The sequence below is a fragment of the Anabas testudineus genome, chromosome 12, assembly GCF_900324465.2.
Source record: "Anabas testudineus chromosome 12, fAnaTes1.2, whole genome shotgun sequence".
NCBI classification, from domain to species: domain Eukaryota; kingdom Metazoa; phylum Chordata; class Actinopteri; order Anabantiformes; family Anabantidae; genus Anabas; species Anabas testudineus.
Window position 1 is genome coordinate 3,649,204 of NC_046621.1, and position 19,376 is coordinate 3,668,579.

Below are 19,376 nucleotides of genomic sequence, written 5' to 3' on the forward strand. Positions count from 1 at the left end.
AACAGTCACCAGTAACTATAGCTATCACATCAATTTTAGTGGCGCATAAGTATAATATTTCCCTTTGAAATGCAGTGAACTATGAAGTATAGTAGAAATCCCTCAACCTTTTACTTTAGTACAATAATTAGGTAAAACACTTTCATACATACATTACTGCAATAAAGATCCGTTCAGATCAGCCTGCTTAAAATCTAGTTTAGTCTTTGTACATATGCCTCTAGTGCAATGAAAATGCGTCTTGTGACATAAAAATGTTGCCGTATGTACACACAGCTTGTACATTGTGAGTTCTCTGTGGTCTGTTACCTGGATCTGCAACTACAGAGGAAAGAGTGTATAAAAAAAGACTAATATTTATTATTTTTGCAGTGTGTTTGTGCTCATGATGTCAGGTTAGGTTAGGTGTCACGTATGTTCTGAGCTCTAATGTTTCTGTTTTAATTAAACATACAGCTTAAAAATAATAAAATTACAAACAGCAGGTATCTGTACAAAACATTTATTTGAAATTGACATAGAAACAGCTTTGTCGTATTTCTATAATTTATATCTGAAATCCATGACAAGCAAACAATAACTAAGGGGCGAAACAGCTTAACGGTCATCCTGAATAGAACGTTTTTTACACAAGTAAACGGACGTTTACTGAACAGCTCAGGACGTGTTGTGAATGGTGTAAAAGTTACACAGAAACTCTGTCGAACTGCCACAGAGAAAATAAAAAGCATGCACTTGATGCCTACTCACTGCTACGCTACTTTGAGAAATGGATGCATTAAAAAAATTTTAAAAGTTAGAATGTTTGGTGAGAAAGCAACAATATAGGGTCCCTAGAAATTGATGCAGGCTGTATTTTCATTGTCTGTCAATAGATGGCAGTGCCAGCACTGTAGCATCACTCTTCAGTAATAATATAAAACTCTAACTCTTCACTTTATACATAAAAGGCTGCAGAAAATGGGCAAAATCTAGTTTAAAGTGTCAACAACATCAACAGAAACCGCTCTGGTTGGTCTGTTTGTTGTCTTCAATAACTTCATACCTCACTATATTCATTCTGGTTTGTGTATAGAGCTGCATTTATACATATACTTGGCTTCAATGCTTTCTAGACATCTGTATGTACATGAAAACGACATGGGGAAATAAATGTGAACTTCTTCTTTTAAATCCAGAAAAGGTTTCCTTCATCTTGTCTGAGTCGAATCGAGACAAAACAATCCGTACCTGCACCTCCCTCACCGCTGACACGTAAAGGACTATTGTCAGTGGGTTAACCGAGGCAGCCAGACTCAACAGGTGAGTCCACATGTTCTGAGACTGATGTCATCTCACCTGCAATATCAAATCTCACTTTCTATAATTAGCATCAAGGTAGTAGCTTCATCATTGTGCTGACTGTGGTCTAAATGGAAATGGCACAAGTAACAATGACATATTGACAGTGTGGACTGAAATGATGCACTTAACGTGCAGCAAGCAGGAACAGAGTTCGACAACAGGCTACAAGTTTCTTCCACACCTTGAAAAAACTAGATGTCAGTCATTTTGCCCTGTAGTGAAACATCATCACACATATAGGGTGTGCTTGTTTTGCTGGGTTGCTTTTTGGCAGTGATATAAATAATGAAAGATAATTACTCATTACAATAAATATGTCAATAAATAAAATGACCTTTGAAGTTTTCCAGAGTTAAAAGGAAAACGACGGTAACATTTTACTAAATTATTAAGAGTTGTTTCAACAGAAACAACTTGTGAAATTCCCTCTGCAATGTGGTGTGTGAGTAGTAACACTGAACATGAAAAATGATGACAGATTAATATTTCTGCATTTTGACTTGACTGTACAAAACCTGCATATAGGAATCACTATGATGTATAAACATAATGAAAAATGATACCTAAGGAAATTTAGATTATCAACCGGCATTGAAGAGGTAAAGTTTATGATTAGTAGGGCTGCAAATCAACCACTGTCAGAACAAATTGACAATTTGAAATCTTCTATCAGTCAAAAAATGTTCATGGACTGTTACATTTGATTTCAGAGAAGTCTAAATCTACAAAACAAATATAACAAATATAGCATAACTGTAGTTTTAAATCCTACATGTGCCAGAGGTCAGTGCATCAAAGAGGCACAGTATTAGTGACATAGCTAATATCACTCCTACAAACCAGTGTATATCTTTCAGGTTGTGTGCGATGATCTGGGTCCAGGACCCAGTGAGTGACGCACGCCCCGCGACTTCTAAGCTTTCAGTATTTGGCTGCATGTTGCTTCATAAGTGCCTGTAACATGCAGCTCTTCCTGCCTGTAGAAGCTGACACTTTCAGTGTTATTCTTCTTATTCGAAATGGTCGTCTCTGGTGGCTGAATTCAACAACAAAACCTTTTCTTCATTTGCATTGTTAACACCTCAGCATTTGGCAAATATTCCACACCCTCAGAGTTCGGATCAATACAGCTCGACCTTCCCCTTTTTGTGTTTTTCTTTTTACAACTACTGGCTTTTGAAAACATGGCGGGTCAGCCACAAAGAGGTACGCCTGTTCATGAGACACCGTCTCTACCGACAGCGTCTATGTGCTTTTAGTTTGTGTTGCATTAAGTACGTTGTTGCAGTCCATTCAGCTCTCAGGGTGTGTCTGCGTGCTTGTAGTAGCCTCTCTGCAGGGCTGCATAGGCGATGCTCTCAGCTGATCGTCGCTGGTCCATACTTAGTAAAGCCTCTAACAGGTCATTGATGTCTGCTTTAAGTCCCTGCCTCTGCATCCAGTTCTTCAGCAGTTCATACACTTTGTCACTAGAGGCGCCATTCTCTGCAATCCGAATGTGGTTGTCGCTGACTCCAATCATTCTGAAGAACTTGTTATGGATCCGCACGTCCAGGTACTCGTCAAACAAATCAAAGCTCTTCTTCAGAGATTGTTCAGACCCTTGAAAAACAGATAAATAAATAGAGTTTAAATAAAAATGTGCATGAAATAAGTGTGAGACGCAATGTGGATGTGTGTACAGCAAAAAATCTCAATGAATGTCGTTATCATTTTATTTATTACAACACACCACTAAAGAATTACTCACACTAACTTCCTGCTGAGTTAAATGTTTTGACTAACTGCATGTTTAATTATTCCTATGGGAGTAAGTGTGCAATGAGTACGTTTTCCCCTCAGGGGATACATACATACGTACATACATATAAAAATGGAACACCCAACAATCTGTTTTCATGCCCACTTTAATTTAGCATGAGAAAAATAAATAAATAAATAAAACAGCATGTTCTAAAGCCCAGAAGGCTTCATCATGGCCTGACTGTCATGAGATTATTAATCTATCAAGTGGCTAATGTGAGAGAGCAGGGACTGTTTGACTTCTCTGGGGAATGACATGAACTGTAATAAACCGTGCTGTTTTCTGTGCCTTTCTGGCCAAAATAAGTGGCATGAAGAATTGCTTTAGGAAAGGATTTAAGAAAAACACACACACACTGCCCCTCTCTCTGCAGAAATCTTACCTTGCAGTGGCACCAATCGATATTGCAGAGGATCATCCTAGGAAAAAAGAAAACGATGGAATACAAACTTTAGAGACACTGATGAAAAGAGACGTCAGAACTAAACATAAATTATTTGATGCATCTGATTATTTCTATTCTTCTCTTCTCACCATGTCTGCAGGTGGTGGTCTGAAGGCAACGGGGCTCTGGTGTGGGGTGTTACCAGAGGAAGCTGCAGTGGGCAGGGCCGACAGGCTAGTTTGAGAGGAACTAGTGGTGTTGGGCAAACTGTCCCCTAATCCTCTGTCCTCATCTTCGAGGTGCGGGGAGGCCTTGGTCATCCCAGGCTGAGTCTCCTGCAGCAGGGGCCTCGACTCGGGGCGGGACTCCTCTCCCTCCAGGCCTGCATTCTGGTTATTCTGCCTCTCCTCTGCTGTGGCGCCACTCTCGTCCTGACAACAAGAAAGGTGGTTAGAATCTAGATATTATTTCCCACGTTATCTCGGTGACTTGCTAGCACCCAAACACAGACATTTATAAAGCATTTTAAAAGCTAAACACAAAACATCACTTACAATAGGAATCTTCACAATCTCACTGGAGTCACAGCGGCTCTTTAAACCTGTTATAGATAAGAAGAAACGGCATTAAGAACACATCCGGCATAAGCAAAACTGCACTGCAACGTACAGTGAGCATTGTTTACTTACATGCTATTTCACATTGCTGCTTCTTTATTATGACCCACCACAGAGTCAGTCCAATAAGGATGAGGATGAGGATGACGGCCAGGACAATGCATAAAGGAGTAACTTAAAAAAAAAAGGGAAATAAATCAGTAAAGTAGAATTTATTATTATTTACAACAAGTAGGGTTTGAAAGAACCACTGAAGTAAAGTTACCAATGTCTGCTGGAGTAGAGGGGGTCGGTGTAGGAGGCGCTGGTGACTTTTTAGTGGGGGAAGGAGGTCGTATTTGACACACAGTATTAGAAAAGGGGGTGCACTTCTTCACCATCTCCTCTCCTGGTTTGCATCTGTAGAAAATAACTTTTCTGTGATACTGGGACAAACATAGAGCATACCATAGAGCTCTGTTGTTGTCCAAAGACGATCAAAAAGACCTCAGTGAGACAGAGATCTGTATGGGATAAAGTATGTCTACCTCACAAAACCATATGTTTAGTGCACTGCTGTATTCTTACATTGCTGTATGGTACGACATTACAATTATTAGTGAGAATGAAACATTCACAGTGCCTTTTTCTGCAGTGTTTTTGATTGTTTTCGGACAAACAAGAGCATGGACGTATATGAAAATGAATTTCAAGATTGATGGAAGTGGTCTGGAGAAATAATTCATTGTTGGATTCAGTCTCTGTATAAGACCAAAAGTGAAACGCCACTCACTTGGCACACCGTTTGCAGACTTCACAGGCCTGATCTGGGACACAGAAGGTTCCTGGTTTGCACTGGCACTTGGTGTCTTTAGTTGTGGTGCATGCTGTCGTTTCAATCTCATCTGTGGATAGAAAAGAGAAGTGTAAGGAAGACGTGAGCGAGTCCACTGACAGAGAGCTTATAATATCCACAGATTCCAGCTCTTGGTTGGCTAAATAGCAAAATATAAAGACACCATCACCACATGTTCTGTGCAGAGTACAAATTATTGGTCAACTCGGCGTGTAAGCTGCAAGGAGTTGCAACTTCATCTAATTTGGTATAATGTGAGTTTAACAAGTAGATTTGACCCTCAGCATGTGTTAAATAAGAGAGAACATGTTGCAGCTCTCAGATAATTAGCAATTATCCACAACCTTTTGCAAAAATGATAAGTTACATAATTGGGTTGTCTTAGATAAAGTTAGTCTCATTTTAACAGGATAATGAGAGTAAGAGAATCTTACACGGTTCGTTTATTAAGTGGAGATGTAAAAAAACCAAAACACGGGATGATGTTTAACAGAAATCACATGTCCGTGGCTGCCAACTGAGGAAATACTACAGTGTTGAGTTGGTTTGGTAGAAAAACACAAGCACAGTCTCGCTATGCTGTAATTTTCTATCACAGCACTTTCACTAAGGCTTTATTCAGAAAGCTCAGCTCATTATGCAGAAAGTTATTGGACTTTTAAAGAACTCTGTAAAGTTGTTTATCAGATAATCATTCTTAGTGGATTTTTATGAACACATTACGTCAACTCCAGAGCGGAGAATGACCAGTTTGACAAACACACAAAGTCCACAATTAGTCATCCGAGCGTGACTCACTTTTTCTTGTCACCTTTGTCAGGACATTATTGCGAATGTGTGCCAGCGGTGTTGTGTTGATGAACTGAGACAAAGTGTGAGCTTGAGGAAGATAAGCTCTCTCCTTATCTGTCCATATACTTTATATGGCGGTGTGACGCAGTGTTTACTGATCCTCAAGCTCAAAGTCAAGCCTCCAGTCTCTCCAAACTGAATTTCTTTGTGTTAATTATTAATTATTAGAGACTAAGAATGTAATAACCAGGCTGCAGTTGGGTAAACTGGGCCTGCAGACATCACAGCAGCAACTTATGCTGTGGTTGTTTGCTTAATACATTATTAAATGTGAATTATCTGGATACACACACACACACACACACACAGCAGTTTATTTATCACTGAGGTAAAAAATATAGATTGTATTGGCAAGCATGAGGTGTTACCATTGACCAAACTAGCTGATATGTGTTAGTTCTCATCTGCTTTCCATTAACAGCCACTAGAATTAATTTTTAAACCCTGTTTTTGAGCATGTCTGTGGCTGGAGTCTGTACTGTATGTACACGTAGTCACACAAAGAGCACTACTGAGTTTACTAAAGCATTTAACAACAGCTACTTACTGTTACAATGGGTTTGCTTGTGTGGAGGAATTTCTGAATAGAACTTACACCGTTTTTTTTTTTTTATACAAATCACATTTGTAAGCAGGCACAGTCCCAAAAAGGGTGGAAGAAAAAGGGGAATGAGCAAAGACCCAACGTGGACACACATCCTGAGCACACCTCGCTCCCCACAGTGGAAATGTTTGTATGTTTATGTTCTGTATTTCATTTCTTGCGTGTTTTAAATGCCCTGCAGCACAACATCATTTGTGGAGGCTGCAGAACATACAGGTACCAACTGTGAAGATATACACCGTGTATTTAGATGTTAAATATGTGTGAGTTTAGCAACGTTTATCACATTAACACTAAAGGCCGGGGAGCAGAGTTAGTGCACACAGGCAAACTACAATTATAACACGCCGGCGACTTTGCTCAGTCACTTAATTGCCTCCATTTGTCACATTTGTTTGCCATTTTGTTAATTTGATCAAGCAATAAATCAAGTTCTGTTATTGAGTGTTAGTTTTATTGCCACCGGAGCCATTTTATACACTGCTGACGACGCAGCTCTCTCTGTTGCCTTCATGCTGAGCTGAAGAAGCTCATTTTTACATCAACAACGTGCCGTGTTGGACACAGATTGCGACTACAGCCTGATGTTCTGCACTGTAGTTCAGTGTGGTCTAGTTACATAATTATTCTCCGAGCTGATTAGTATGTGACACATGTAGAAGGGAGTAACAAAGCCTTAAATAGGATGTGAGTCAGGGTAAACCGTGTCCATTAGAAAGAAAATATTCAGCGGCAGCGAGTCAGCACTCAGCTACCAGTCAGGCAGCTGGTGTTTGAGCAGTACGCTATAATTTCTTGATTACATTACTTTATTAAATTGGCAGATGCTTTATATAAATCTGAATGCATGGGGGTGGAAAGGGTGGGGCAGTGAAGCCCCCAGTTTAGTCCAAACTGAATGTGAACAGCTTGTTCTGTGTGCATCCTGTCTAATCTATTTATTTATGCAGTTCATCTAATCTCAATCAAAGCTTCAGCGGAACATGGGTCTGAAAGGAAGCGAGGATCATTTTCACATGTCAAATACTCACCATACCACAAGGCTTTGTTTTAGAGAGACCGCGGCGAACAACGGCTTTCATTAATTAAATGATTCATGCAATTGTTGCAGATTAAAGCGCACTTCGTTAAATGAAGTTAAACTAGAGAGCAGCGCACAAAGTTCTACCTTAAAAAACGCAACGACTGCGCACACAACACATCCTATGTAACAGTAGTCTCTCTTCTGTAGCCCCAGCCTTTTCACTGGACACAAAGACACCCAGTGTGGGAGACAATGGGACACAGCCACACCCAGTTCACCCAGGTAAGACAGACACACAAGCAAATCTCTGGAGACAGCTAACACGCTCACATTCAGCGAGCGAAACAAAAACAACAAAGACACGCCCTGCGACTCTGTGTAACATCATAAGATCACATTTTCATGAGCGGCTCTGAAAGCCGGGGACACAGACAAAAAGGTATAAACTTTCCCAAACAATATGTCTTTAGCAGCCTGGATAACAGAAGACTCTACTTTTATGTCTTTTTCTTTTTTTAAAAGGGAATGGCTCAGACTAAAGGGCAGTTCTATTATTTTATTTCTTTTTTCTTAACAACCTCAGCATTCAGATTCAGAAAGCTATTATGTGGTGTCAACCAGGCGTGACACACTTACTGTAGTTGTCCACGAACAGATTTAACAGGGGAGTGGTCGCATTCATTTCCTCTTTGAGATGCAGCATGTGTTTAGGTGGAGCATCTTTACCTGAGCGACAGTGGGTACACGGCAGGCAGCGGTTCATCCCGTTGGGGTGCTCTGTGTAGGTCTGCCCAGGATCACAGGGAAGACAGGTCCCTTGTTCTTGGTCTCTTTCACAGGTCTTATAAACATAGGTTCCTGTGAAAAAAACAAGAAAACAATGAGACAACAACTCAAATGATGAATGTCCACTCATTTATACAGTTTATTCAAGGTCCTGTGAATGTTTACATCAATAATGTGATGTATTTCCTGCTGAAACAGGATGCTGCAAGAGGACATTCCACAGCAAGGAACTGCACTGTACTGTGTTTGCTCATAGTGTAAACTGTAAACTAATGAGATATGAGCTAAGGAGGGAAAACTGTGGGATTCTGCCTTTTTCTTTGCCTGCGTATGATTTAATGTTTTACACAAGATGACAGGTTTCTTGTGAAGTTACGTCCACATTTCATGGGACTAGAAGAGAAACTATAAACAGTGATATGGCCTCTTCCACTGCTTGATTTCCAGGCTTATTCCATTCACGCACGCCATAAAAAAACATCCCACTCATGTGATTGCAAGATTTATCTGAGACAGACACAGTGGATAATAAGAAAAACGCAGCAGACAGCAGAGACATCTTTTGTTGAACTCGCCGAGTGTTCAGTAAATCGTACTGACTCGGAGGTTAGGAAGTTTGTCTCAGCTCAAGTTGAGTTTAGGGAAAAACTGATGTGCATCCAGGCAAAAATGAGAAAGAAGCCTTGTTAAATAAAAGCTCAAGCTGACAAAAAGCAGCAAAGCACTGGTGCAAAGTGGCCAACGAGCAAAAATCATTAAAGTGAAAAAGCATTTCCTGTAACCCAGTGTCACAAAGATGCTGTTTAATTATCAGTTAATTAATCTGGCACAGTGCTGAAAGGCATAATTCCAAATAATACTCGAAATTATGTTTTAGATAAAGGAATCAAGGCCATTTGCTGAAAACTGGCTGGAAATGAAATGTAATAAAAAAGTGATAAAAGTTTTATTATTTTCAAATGCTCTTTAGCACATTATTTGATAAATGATGTGTTTCAGTAATAACTCAATTAAATGTGAATCAAAGAGTCTAAAAGTTATGAAAAGCAAAACTGAGGCCATTAAATACATATAAAAAACTGTAATTACATTTAGGCTAAATGTGTTCTGAGCTACAAACAGACAATAAGTGACTGTATTCTTGGTGCTTTTATTATTACACATTAGAAAATAACCGTTATTTTATTTCCTGGACCTTTTCACTTCACTTTCCTCTACGTTGCTGAGATGAAGCCGTTTCCTTTCTGGACATCAGGCATTCTTTCCAGAGCAGCCAGAGAATGTTTGCAAAACTCATTTGGGATTCGGCGCAGGTTATGGTTTTGACATTTGACTTTTATTTTTTCCACACATAAAAAAAACCAAATCATTCTAAATGTTGGCTCAGTTCTTTCCATATTAGAAGACGTACAGTAGATAACAGAAAACAGGAAACACTGCTCATGTGTTGGGTTGGAGCGGCTACTGCATGTTCTACTTACCGGCCTCGCAATTGAGGCAGCAGAAGTCCTGATGGAGGTACTGCTGGTTCTCCATGCAGGTTCTGTGTGGTCGTGTGAGATTTCTGTATTCATTACTGGACCACTGAAGTCCTGCAGGATCTGCTGCATGACAAACCAGCCCGATAAAGAGCGCCGCTATCACCTGAATCGTCAAGGTCAGGGAGAGAGAAGAGAGGGGGGACAGGACAAAAGCTTTGCATTATTATGTGTATTAACAGAAAACAGACTCACACACTCAAACTCATTAAATGAAGGACAGTAAAGAGGAGAGTCTATCTTCATAGGAAACCTTGTGTGAGCAATCTATGTCTTAATTTGAACCATCTGATTTGAACATCTGCCATAGGAAAGCAATTAAGGGAACCATGCAGCCGGTCAGGACTACAGGCAAAACACCCCTGTGTGTGTGCAGGAGGCAGAGCTGTACATTCACCGCATGCAGCGCAACAAGCAACCAAACTTAATTACTCCATCATCTGGTTTTCTTGTAGAAGACATTTAAAAAAGCGCAGACTCTATTTTCTCTAGTGTGGGTGTCACAGAAAGGGTTTGATAAGGTGTCTAGGCTAAAACCAGCACGGTGCCCATATCAAATGTGAGTCCAGAATTCATTCATGTGCTAGATAATAACAGGCTTGTATAGGTGGGGTACTGAGAAGAATGCAGCCGAACACTTTAGTGTAGCCCCCAGGCGCTGGTGTTTATTCACACGCTTTTCACCATGTCAATGTGAGAAGGCCCCATTCACTGGCAAACAACACACTTCTTAGTGCCTCTACTTCAAATGACCCACATTCTTAAACCCTGGCTCTTTGAATGCCATGACATGCGACACCGCCATGAAGCGCCTCATATGCAACGCGACACCTCGTGGGTAAATGAGAGGCCTAGATTTGGAGGGTTTTGTCTCTGCCGTGCACCGGCACCCCCTCTCGTTCCTCCCACCTCTGCTAGATCAGGAGAGAAAGAAACAGGTTAGGGTGGAAAGGGCCAGGTTGAGAGGGAGGAAAAAGAAGCAGGACGGACCATTCAAAGTGAGAAACTGTAGACAGCAAGTTGGAGATGGGATGTTCTAGAGGGAATAGGCAGTTTAAAGAGACAGTGTGGGAGAAAGCGAAGAATAAAGACTGAGAACAGTCAGTCAGAGGCCGACAAAGCGGGACAGGCTGGAGCTGGGACCCACTCCTGACGCTAGACTTGGCTCTCTGGAGGTCAGCCATGCCTTGTTGTTCAAAAGAACTTTCCTCTCTCTCCCTTTTCCCTTCGTCCTCTCCCTCTGCTCACGTCAGACTTTCCAAAGACGCTGAGAGGCAGATGTGGAGGGGCAGGCGGCCGGCAGAGCAGTCACAATCACACCATTTAGATCTATCCAAACATTCTGGGGAGGGAGGGGGGGGGGGGCAGAAGAGAGAAGGAAAAGGGAGGGAGATAAAATGAGAGGAGGGGGGGGGACTAACAGCTTGCATGACACAGGGTGAGTCTTGAATACTGTGTGTGTATGACTGCAGGGTGGGAGAAGCAGAGAGACACGGACTTGCAGGGAAAGTAAGAAACAAGGCCGTGTGAAAAGGGAAGAGAGCGACATGCGTGTAAAGGCTCACGTGCACCAAAAAGAAGTCGAATGAGGAGACTGACAAAAGTAATCCTGCATCCTACAGTGCAGGAGCAGAATAACAAACAGCAATCAATGCTCAGAAATGTATTTATCCAGCAGCGAGTAGGTTATAGATCACTGTGGTCACTCAAAGGTTAAACCTCACGCGTCTCTTTGACAGAGACGATGCAAAGACAGCGCGGGGATTACATCACTTCCAGTCTTTGTTCATTTCCAGAGCCTGCTATTCAATGTGTCCAGGTGCAGCCTCCATCAATAGCGAACCTCTTACTTTATCATCAGCATTTCAAAGGTTGAAACATAGAAGATCAAATGGTAAATATAAAAGTAATTAATCTGAATTCAAATTCTGAAAAGTGCCCGTCACTGTTTTCCAGAGCTCACAGTCGGGTCTTCAGGTGTCTAGTTTTCCAACCAATGATGCAAAACACATAGATATTCCGTTTAAAAGTCACATTAAAGAAGAAACAACAGTGTAATGTTTGATTTTCTCCTGACTCTGAGAGCAGTTTAAAGATTGTGCTGACAGGAGGAAGAATCAAGAACAACTTCAGCTTTTACTTTGTGGTATTTCTCAAACACAGCCCGACTGAACACAAGGAAAACTAACAAGGCCGTCAACATGTGTCCACACAAACATCCTGAGGCTGCCAAACTACATAAGCACGAATATACTGTCCACATAAACGCTATGGGCAGCCACAGTGTGGTTCAGTTTTACCTCTCCGACCAAGCGAGGGAGACTGGAGTGACCGTAACCTCAGTGCAGAAAGCCCTCCAAACCCACAATCTCTGGAAATCCTCCAACCCCCGGCAGAAGTGGTTCAGTCCACTTCACAGTCTTCTCTATCCTCTGTACAATGAGTGGGTTTGGCTGCTGATTATTTGGTTAAACAGCGTCCTCTTGTCATGCTCTCAGCCTGTATGTATGCGTACTATGCCTGTGTGGATGCAAGTTAAACTAATAAGTGTTACAATCAAATAATGAGGGACCTTCTGTTTTTCTGACAACACTGGCTTTCCTCCACTTCCTCCAAAACCCTGAATTGTTCCAATCCGCCTTGGCACTAACTCTACACATGCCATGTACACTGAGAATGCATTTGTGACTAAATGACAGGACATCCTTTCAGTTGACCTAGGTTATCAATGGGCCATTTAGAGGGCTGTGATCACTTCATAACTCTCAGGGAATTACAGTGAGCTCCATTATAAATAAATGGGCAGAAACACACACACACACGCACAAGCCAGGCGAGAGTCTTCATTTCATATTGGACAGATAATTTCAGTCATAGACAACTGATAATGAAAGACACGGTGCACCTCATCATACCCCTGAATCTGGAGAAGGACCTTTCCTATTATCCGATCCTTATCATCAAACTGTGGAACATTTGTGATAGTTATGATATTTTACGTCCATGTGCTGCGAAAACACAACAACAGGGGAAAAAAAAACATCTCTAGATGTAAGTTAAGTGCTGCAGATGTTTCTTATTAAATGCAATCACATTTTATTCACCTGAACTGCAAAGTGATATGTTAACCTAACCCACTTCATCAGTTCTTCATATTAGAATCTGCCTATAGCTGCAGAGAATGAGAATAAACGTCGACTGGAGCGTGGAGGAGGACGAATCACACACACCACAGGAGAGGGAAGCAGGAGCTGATGGTTCGGATCACACCTCCGTGCTACAAACAAATCTGGCAAAAAGGAACGAATGTGTTGCTGCTGCAGCTGCTGATTTCCAAGGTGCCACTAATGACGTAAATATGAATCTGTGAGTGACGCGTTCCCTCCTTTACTTTAACCTCACTGCAGTTTCACCTTTATTCAGTGACCACCGGCTCCCACACCCACAAGGAGAATTACTCCCGCCCTCATATCTGAAGACAGCGAGTGTTTGACAACTTAACAGCACGGTGTGTTTTACAAAGTTAGTTACTTCTATTTCTCTGCTTTTCTGAACCTGGACAGACAAAAATAACAGCATGACCTCACAACTCTGGCTCAATAATGTTGTCCAGTTATGACTGGGACTTATGTCCAATGTGTTCTGCTCTGCTCAGTCCTCTCTCTCCTCTATTATTATAAGAGCTGCTACACGTACTGATCGAGCAGAAGTAACTGAAATTAGTAATTAGTTCATTCATAATAAATGATCAGCAGGTTTTTTGTAGCAAACATTTCTGCACCACTGATTTGAGGGGAGGTGTGGACAGCACCTCTCTACAATAAAGGTCAACTCATACTTTTCATGTGTGTATCTGCTTTCATATCCATGCCATACATTTCATCACTTCCCTGGTCTGTGAGGGTCTGGATTGACTCTCTATAGACGCCTGTGGTCTGCAGGGACAGTCCGCGTGCCATGTGGTAGAAAACTAAACTAGGAGATTGTTTCATCATCTAGTTTTTGTGGTAACAGGTTGCCTTGTGTTGTTTACTTTGTTACGTCAAATACAACAAACAAAGGAGGTTTTCTCTTCAGAGTTGTTTTCTATAGCTCGCATGCGTGGAACGTGTCCAGCTAAGCTCACATACGTTCATTATTTTAAAGCAGAATGATAGAAAATAAAGAGAAAACCTCCCATGACGGTTAAAACAGTCAGACAAGAAAGCGCTAGAGTGTGAAAACCACACACACACACGCACACACACACACACACACACAATAGAGTACACAAGCACACACACACTGTATGTGTGGGAGCGTGTGAAAGGCGGCTGCCCCCTCCTCTCAGGGAGCACAGGAAGCTTGAGACAATACCGTGGCTTCATGCAGGGTTCAGCTCCAAACTGTTCCCTCCACAGCAGCCTGCTCAGAGCAGGCCCAGCACCCGATTAGACCCACAACATATCCGCTGGGCTGGATATTTTTAACTCGGGGAAGCTGCAGCTTCACGACACAAATTCTTAAGTTTCCTCAGGCGGTGTGCTTCGCTGATTAGCACGAGCAGGTTAGGTGACATTCACCTTCATGCCACAGAAAAAAGAGAAACAATCTGCGATGACGACAGTGTTAATGAATTTCCTGGCAGCCGCTCCTGCCAACCACAAGCTGGTGAAATGACACAGACGCTGGTGGTGACCACATGAAAATAGGGTTATGTTCACAATGACTGAAAAAGAGAGCGGGCTGCTGAATGTCCAAAAGGTTGCGGAGTTGTAAACAGGTGCAGCGTGACACATTTTCCAATTTGTTGTTGATCTCGGTGGTCTTTGATTTCCGAGGGCTGGGTGCTCACACGATCACACGTCACCGTGACTCACACAGCACGTTATCGACACACAAACAAGGACAATGAATCTGAACTTCAACTCTGAAATTCACTTTTGAGCCTTTTTGTTTTGTGCAGCAGAGCTTTTAACTTAGTCCTTTCAAATTCTGATTGGACCCTTCACAGAGAGGCAGAGCGGCGGCTCGCTCAACCCCAGCAGGGAGAGAATGAAAAGAAAGGATGACTAATAGATTAAAGTATGTGCAAGAATCCATCACCTCGCTCTGGAGACAGTCACATTAGCTCCATTAAAGCTTGTCTTTGTGTAAAAGGAAAAAAGGCCATGAAGCGCTGGCAGTTTATAGCCTCCTCTATAAACACATCACGGCAAAAATGTAGAATATGTGACTGTTGTAGCAGGTCAACAAGGACTTAAGTGACCATCACTAGCTGGAATTTACATTGGATTTACGTCTTTGTAAACATAAGTCCATTCTCTGGACAAAGGTAGAGTTTGTTCCAAGTCTCTACACTTGTGTTATAATCTGTTCATTCATGCAGGAAGTCGGAGCTTATAGCACTGATGCAAACCTTATGCCTCTCTGGCTTTCTGTTATGTCATGTTTCTGAGGTGCCTCCAAATGTCTGTGTTGACAACAATGCTGTTAATGTGTTTTAATCAATTCTTAATGCCTGAAAACGAGTATAAAACAATGATAAGCCCAAGGAGATGGCAGCAAATTATGCGTTTTCTGCAATCAACACTGAGAAATCTAAAGCAGCCTAAAGGAGAATCAGTCACACGCCTAGAAAACAATCGAAACCAGGCAATCTTCCCAATTTAGAAGCTGGAACTAGGGAATGTCTGGTATTTTAGCATGAAAACCATATGAAACGAGGAATTGATTAATAAAAGAAGTAAAAAAAAAAAAAAAAGTTTACCACACAATTTCTCACAGGCCAAAGATGGATCTGCAAATAGATGAGACCAAAGAGATTCAGAGAAGATCATCACATTGAGAGAAAAACTTCACAAAAACTAATGATAAGTGACTGATTTACTGCTTCAGTGATACTGACATCCTTTTTTCTTTGCTTTAGTTGAACTTGAGAATAAAAGCACATCAGCTTTCCATCACTGATTTCCTTTTACTACTGTACTATGATACAGAAACGTATAAACACAAACACACCTGTTTGTTAAAACAGGTAGAAACATGTAAACAATAAAACATTTGACAAACAGTGTTCTTCTCTGGTTTAATATCCTCTGAGGGGACAATAGAATTTAGATTTTGTGATCCCACCCATCAGGCGACATCTTTACACAACTTAGTGCTGTGTATGTGCGAGAGTAAAAATTCCTGTGGACGCCGAGTTAAGTGTGGAATCGGTAGCAGTTTGGGTGAGGCTGTGTGAACTCAATCTGTTCATCAAGTAACATTTGGCACAGTAATTATCCCCACTCATCTCAATACTGGATCATTCATGTGTGAGCACCTACTCACCTCTGTTGGTATGCATTACGTGGGCGGGCACCACCTGAACAGGTGGCACTCCCTTCAGTGAGTCAGCTGCTCTTTGATTGTGAGGAGTGATTCACGCTAACAATAACAACAGGTTTCTTCTTAATAATCAACCTGCAAACAACAAAAACGCCACCGAAGCTGCCTTCTCTCCTGAATAAATGCCCCCACTGCTGCTGGCAAACATGAAGGAGCTCACAGCCACCTGGTATCTGAAAGCGAGTGGGTTACACTGCGTTGCATCATTCATTCTGTGCAGCTTCTCCAAGCCACAGGCATGGTTAAGACTGTTTACGCGGTCACCAAGCAGAACAACAAGCAGAGCAGCAGCTACAGTATTAGGAGCTCTGCAGTGGCTGATTTGTTGGCCACCGCTCCGTCCCCAGTGGCAAAGCTTGGCCTCCACTTGTCCCAAGATGTCAGTCCTGCCCTTGTCTGTGTTGTCCACAGAGACAGAGGGGGCTATTTCCTGTGTGAACCAACACCCAGACAAACAATCCCTAAATCACACATAAGCAATCACAGATAAGCATCTAGTGTACATTTGCATGGGCACGACAATTGTATGAAGTAAATTGATGCCACTAATATCAGCGTATCTGTGTACTGTAGGCAGGAAGTTTACTGGACAGCCCGGCACGTACACTCCGGCAATTTGAAGGGGTGTGTGAGGGGGGATTAGAGAGGGGGAATGGGGTGGGGAGGGCGGTGAAGTTTCCTCACAGTGCCTCAGCAACAGGGCCTGTTGGTGAGGCCTCCAGAATGTACTGTAGTTTACAAAAGAGATAAACAGCGACTCTGCCACCCGGAGAATCCAATTTCAGCCGTGGAGCGCTGCATGTATTAAAAGACACATCAAACGAGGGCCGAGGCTCCAGGCACATCAGCAGATGTTACATTTACTATAACAACTACATTTATAGTGAGCAGAGCCACTGAGGCACCGGCCATGAAACGCCACTACACTGCAGTTTAATGACTGGTCTTTACCTTTATTAACCACCAAAAGGGCCAAGCCTTTATTTGCCCTCTCATTAAGGACTGTGATTCACTTTCCGGCTCTTATCTCATACAAACATGTAAACTCCAACGTTGTACATGAACCGTGAGGAGTTTTACTAAATGGCTGCACTTGCAGAGCCTCCAGTCGTCGGAGTGTGAGGCTTTGGCGCTGCACAGCTGGAAAAAACAACAGCAGAGGAATGAAAAGACGTCTCTGTGAAGGTCTGAGAGTGGAATACAGCTAAATGGAAAAACTGTTGGGAGACTTTGTGGCTTTAATTCTCTAACTAGCCAGGTGGATTCTTGGCTTTTTCTTTGCCACACTAATCCCAGCGTTGGGCCCACGACTAAACCTGTGCCTCTCACACTTTGCAGACTCCACACAAGTTGATTTAAAGCCTGTGTGAGTCCACAGCAGAGCACTTATTAGCAGAGCTCACAGGGCTCTGCTACATCCGCTGTGACAAACCAACAGCCATCAAATGCTGGATGTCTGAACAATGTGACCATGATGTCCAACGCAGATGGTGGCTGTAATGTTGGAAAGGGAAGAAGGCTGGGGTGGGGGTGGGGGGGTGTGGGGGGTACTGTACTGTACTGAGCACACAGAAACAGGGGCCCACAAAGGTCAGACGAGCAAAACTTCAACAGAAATAAACACTTGAATCAACAAAACCAGCAAACACTGAAAACACTGCGCGCTGCTGCGCGTTTCATCCTCTCACACTAGTTCACGGGTCGGACCGGGACCCACACCGCAGTCCGCCCGGTCCAGGCTTCATCTTAATGAGGAAGGCAACGTTTTATCCTCTGTGATTCAAAGTGTGCCAGCGACAGCTTGAATCAACACGTTACTTTGTCACCAGATCGACTGTTTCACGCTCCCGCTGCTGCGTCGAGAGCGCGTCAGCGGCGACGTCTCCAAGGTTTGAACCATGTCTGTGGTTTAATGAAGGAACAAGCAGCAGGTATCACAGCACACATCCAAACAAACATGTTTTCAGGGGTGTGTGGGTTACTTACATAAAGTTTCCCGACCACCGGATCCAGGCTCATCTTGGGAACTTCGAGATGAGGCGCGATCCCGACCAGACTTGGGTCTTCCGCGAAAAACCACCAGTTTTAAAATCTCGAGGAAAACTTAGAGTCACAGCGAAAATGAAAACAGCCACAGATTAGTTGAAAGCAATGTGTCATCCGGAGTCTTTCATGGGTTTAATGTTGTCACAGAGAAAACTTGAAGCGTTTTTCTGGGAGTAGACACAGACTCGGTCTGAGGAGCAGGGACGACTGACGTCAGGCTGAAGCAGCCAATCACAGCGCGTCATCTGGGACCATAATGGAGCTTTTTGGACTGTATTAAAGTCCAAGTTCGAGGTAGAGGCACTAAAGTGTTTCTATTAATTACAAACAGGCTTCACACAATTAAACAAGGGATAACAACAACAATTATATAAACTACTGCGTAAACACAACACAAAATATTATCAACTAACAGCGTCTGTTTTTGTTCCACACTAAGAAATTAGATCAATTCACATGCATATGTTTAGTTTTAGTTCTTTTTCCTAAAAGATGACCTTCACATTTTAAACTTCTGCAGAAACCTTATCAATGAGACATGTTTGGAACAAATCTTCAAGTTCAATAGTGTTTAAAATACTTTGTTTAGAAGAGTATTTGTAGTTTTTTATATTTAAAGTAAATTTGGAGTGTGTATTTATTACTTCAGCTTGACTAAAGAGTTTGTAGAGTCACTTCTCATTGTATTTTCCGGTGAATACTTACACTTTTACTTAAATATTCTGTTTGTGCACCTCTAATATAAAGAAGTTAAAAGTCTCAACTAGTAAAATGCTGCTAACACATTCATTTATCACCACTACTGATCAAATATATTATGATATCTCATTAATGGGATCCTTTTATTGTAAAATCCACTTTCATACTTAAATTAACAAATGTGTGGACTAGTTTTTTTTGCAGACTAGAACTTGTTCCAGTATTTTTGTGTTGATATTTTACTTTAAGTCCTTTTCTGTTTATAATTCACGTGGCTGGGTCATTTCTTTTTTGCCATGCTTTGATCCACATTCATTCATGGGTGACTCCATCCAGCCACATTAACCAGTCTATTTAATGTGTAACTGACTAACAATAACTAACTAACTAATGTGCAACAACTTAAAGAACTGGTAAAATACTGATCCTTTAGTGTCTCCAGACCAACGGAGTCATCAGTAAAGAGACTT

At 42.0% G+C, this 19,376-nt stretch overlaps 1 protein-coding gene across 1 annotated transcript; it reads right to left on the reverse strand.

Moving 5' to 3' along the window:
- Positions 1 to 488: 488 nt before the first annotated feature.
- Positions 489 to 18,398, reverse strand: tnfrsfa (tumor necrosis factor receptor superfamily, member a). The gene is made up of 10 exons (XM_026355357.1): positions 18,148 to 18,398; positions 9,733 to 9,895; positions 8,192 to 8,323; positions 4,923 to 5,034; positions 4,416 to 4,549; positions 4,223 to 4,324; positions 4,088 to 4,134; positions 3,683 to 3,964; positions 3,531 to 3,567; positions 489 to 2,946 (listed from the first exon to the last, which is right to left on the reverse strand). Exons 1-10 carry the CDS (start codon positions 18,178 to 18,180, stop codon positions 2,645 to 2,647), a joined length of 1,344 nt encoding a protein of 447 aa, XP_026211142.1. The 5' UTR covers positions 18,181 to 18,398; the 3' UTR covers positions 489 to 2,644.
- Between the last annotated feature and the right edge of the window lie 978 nt (positions 18,399 to 19,376).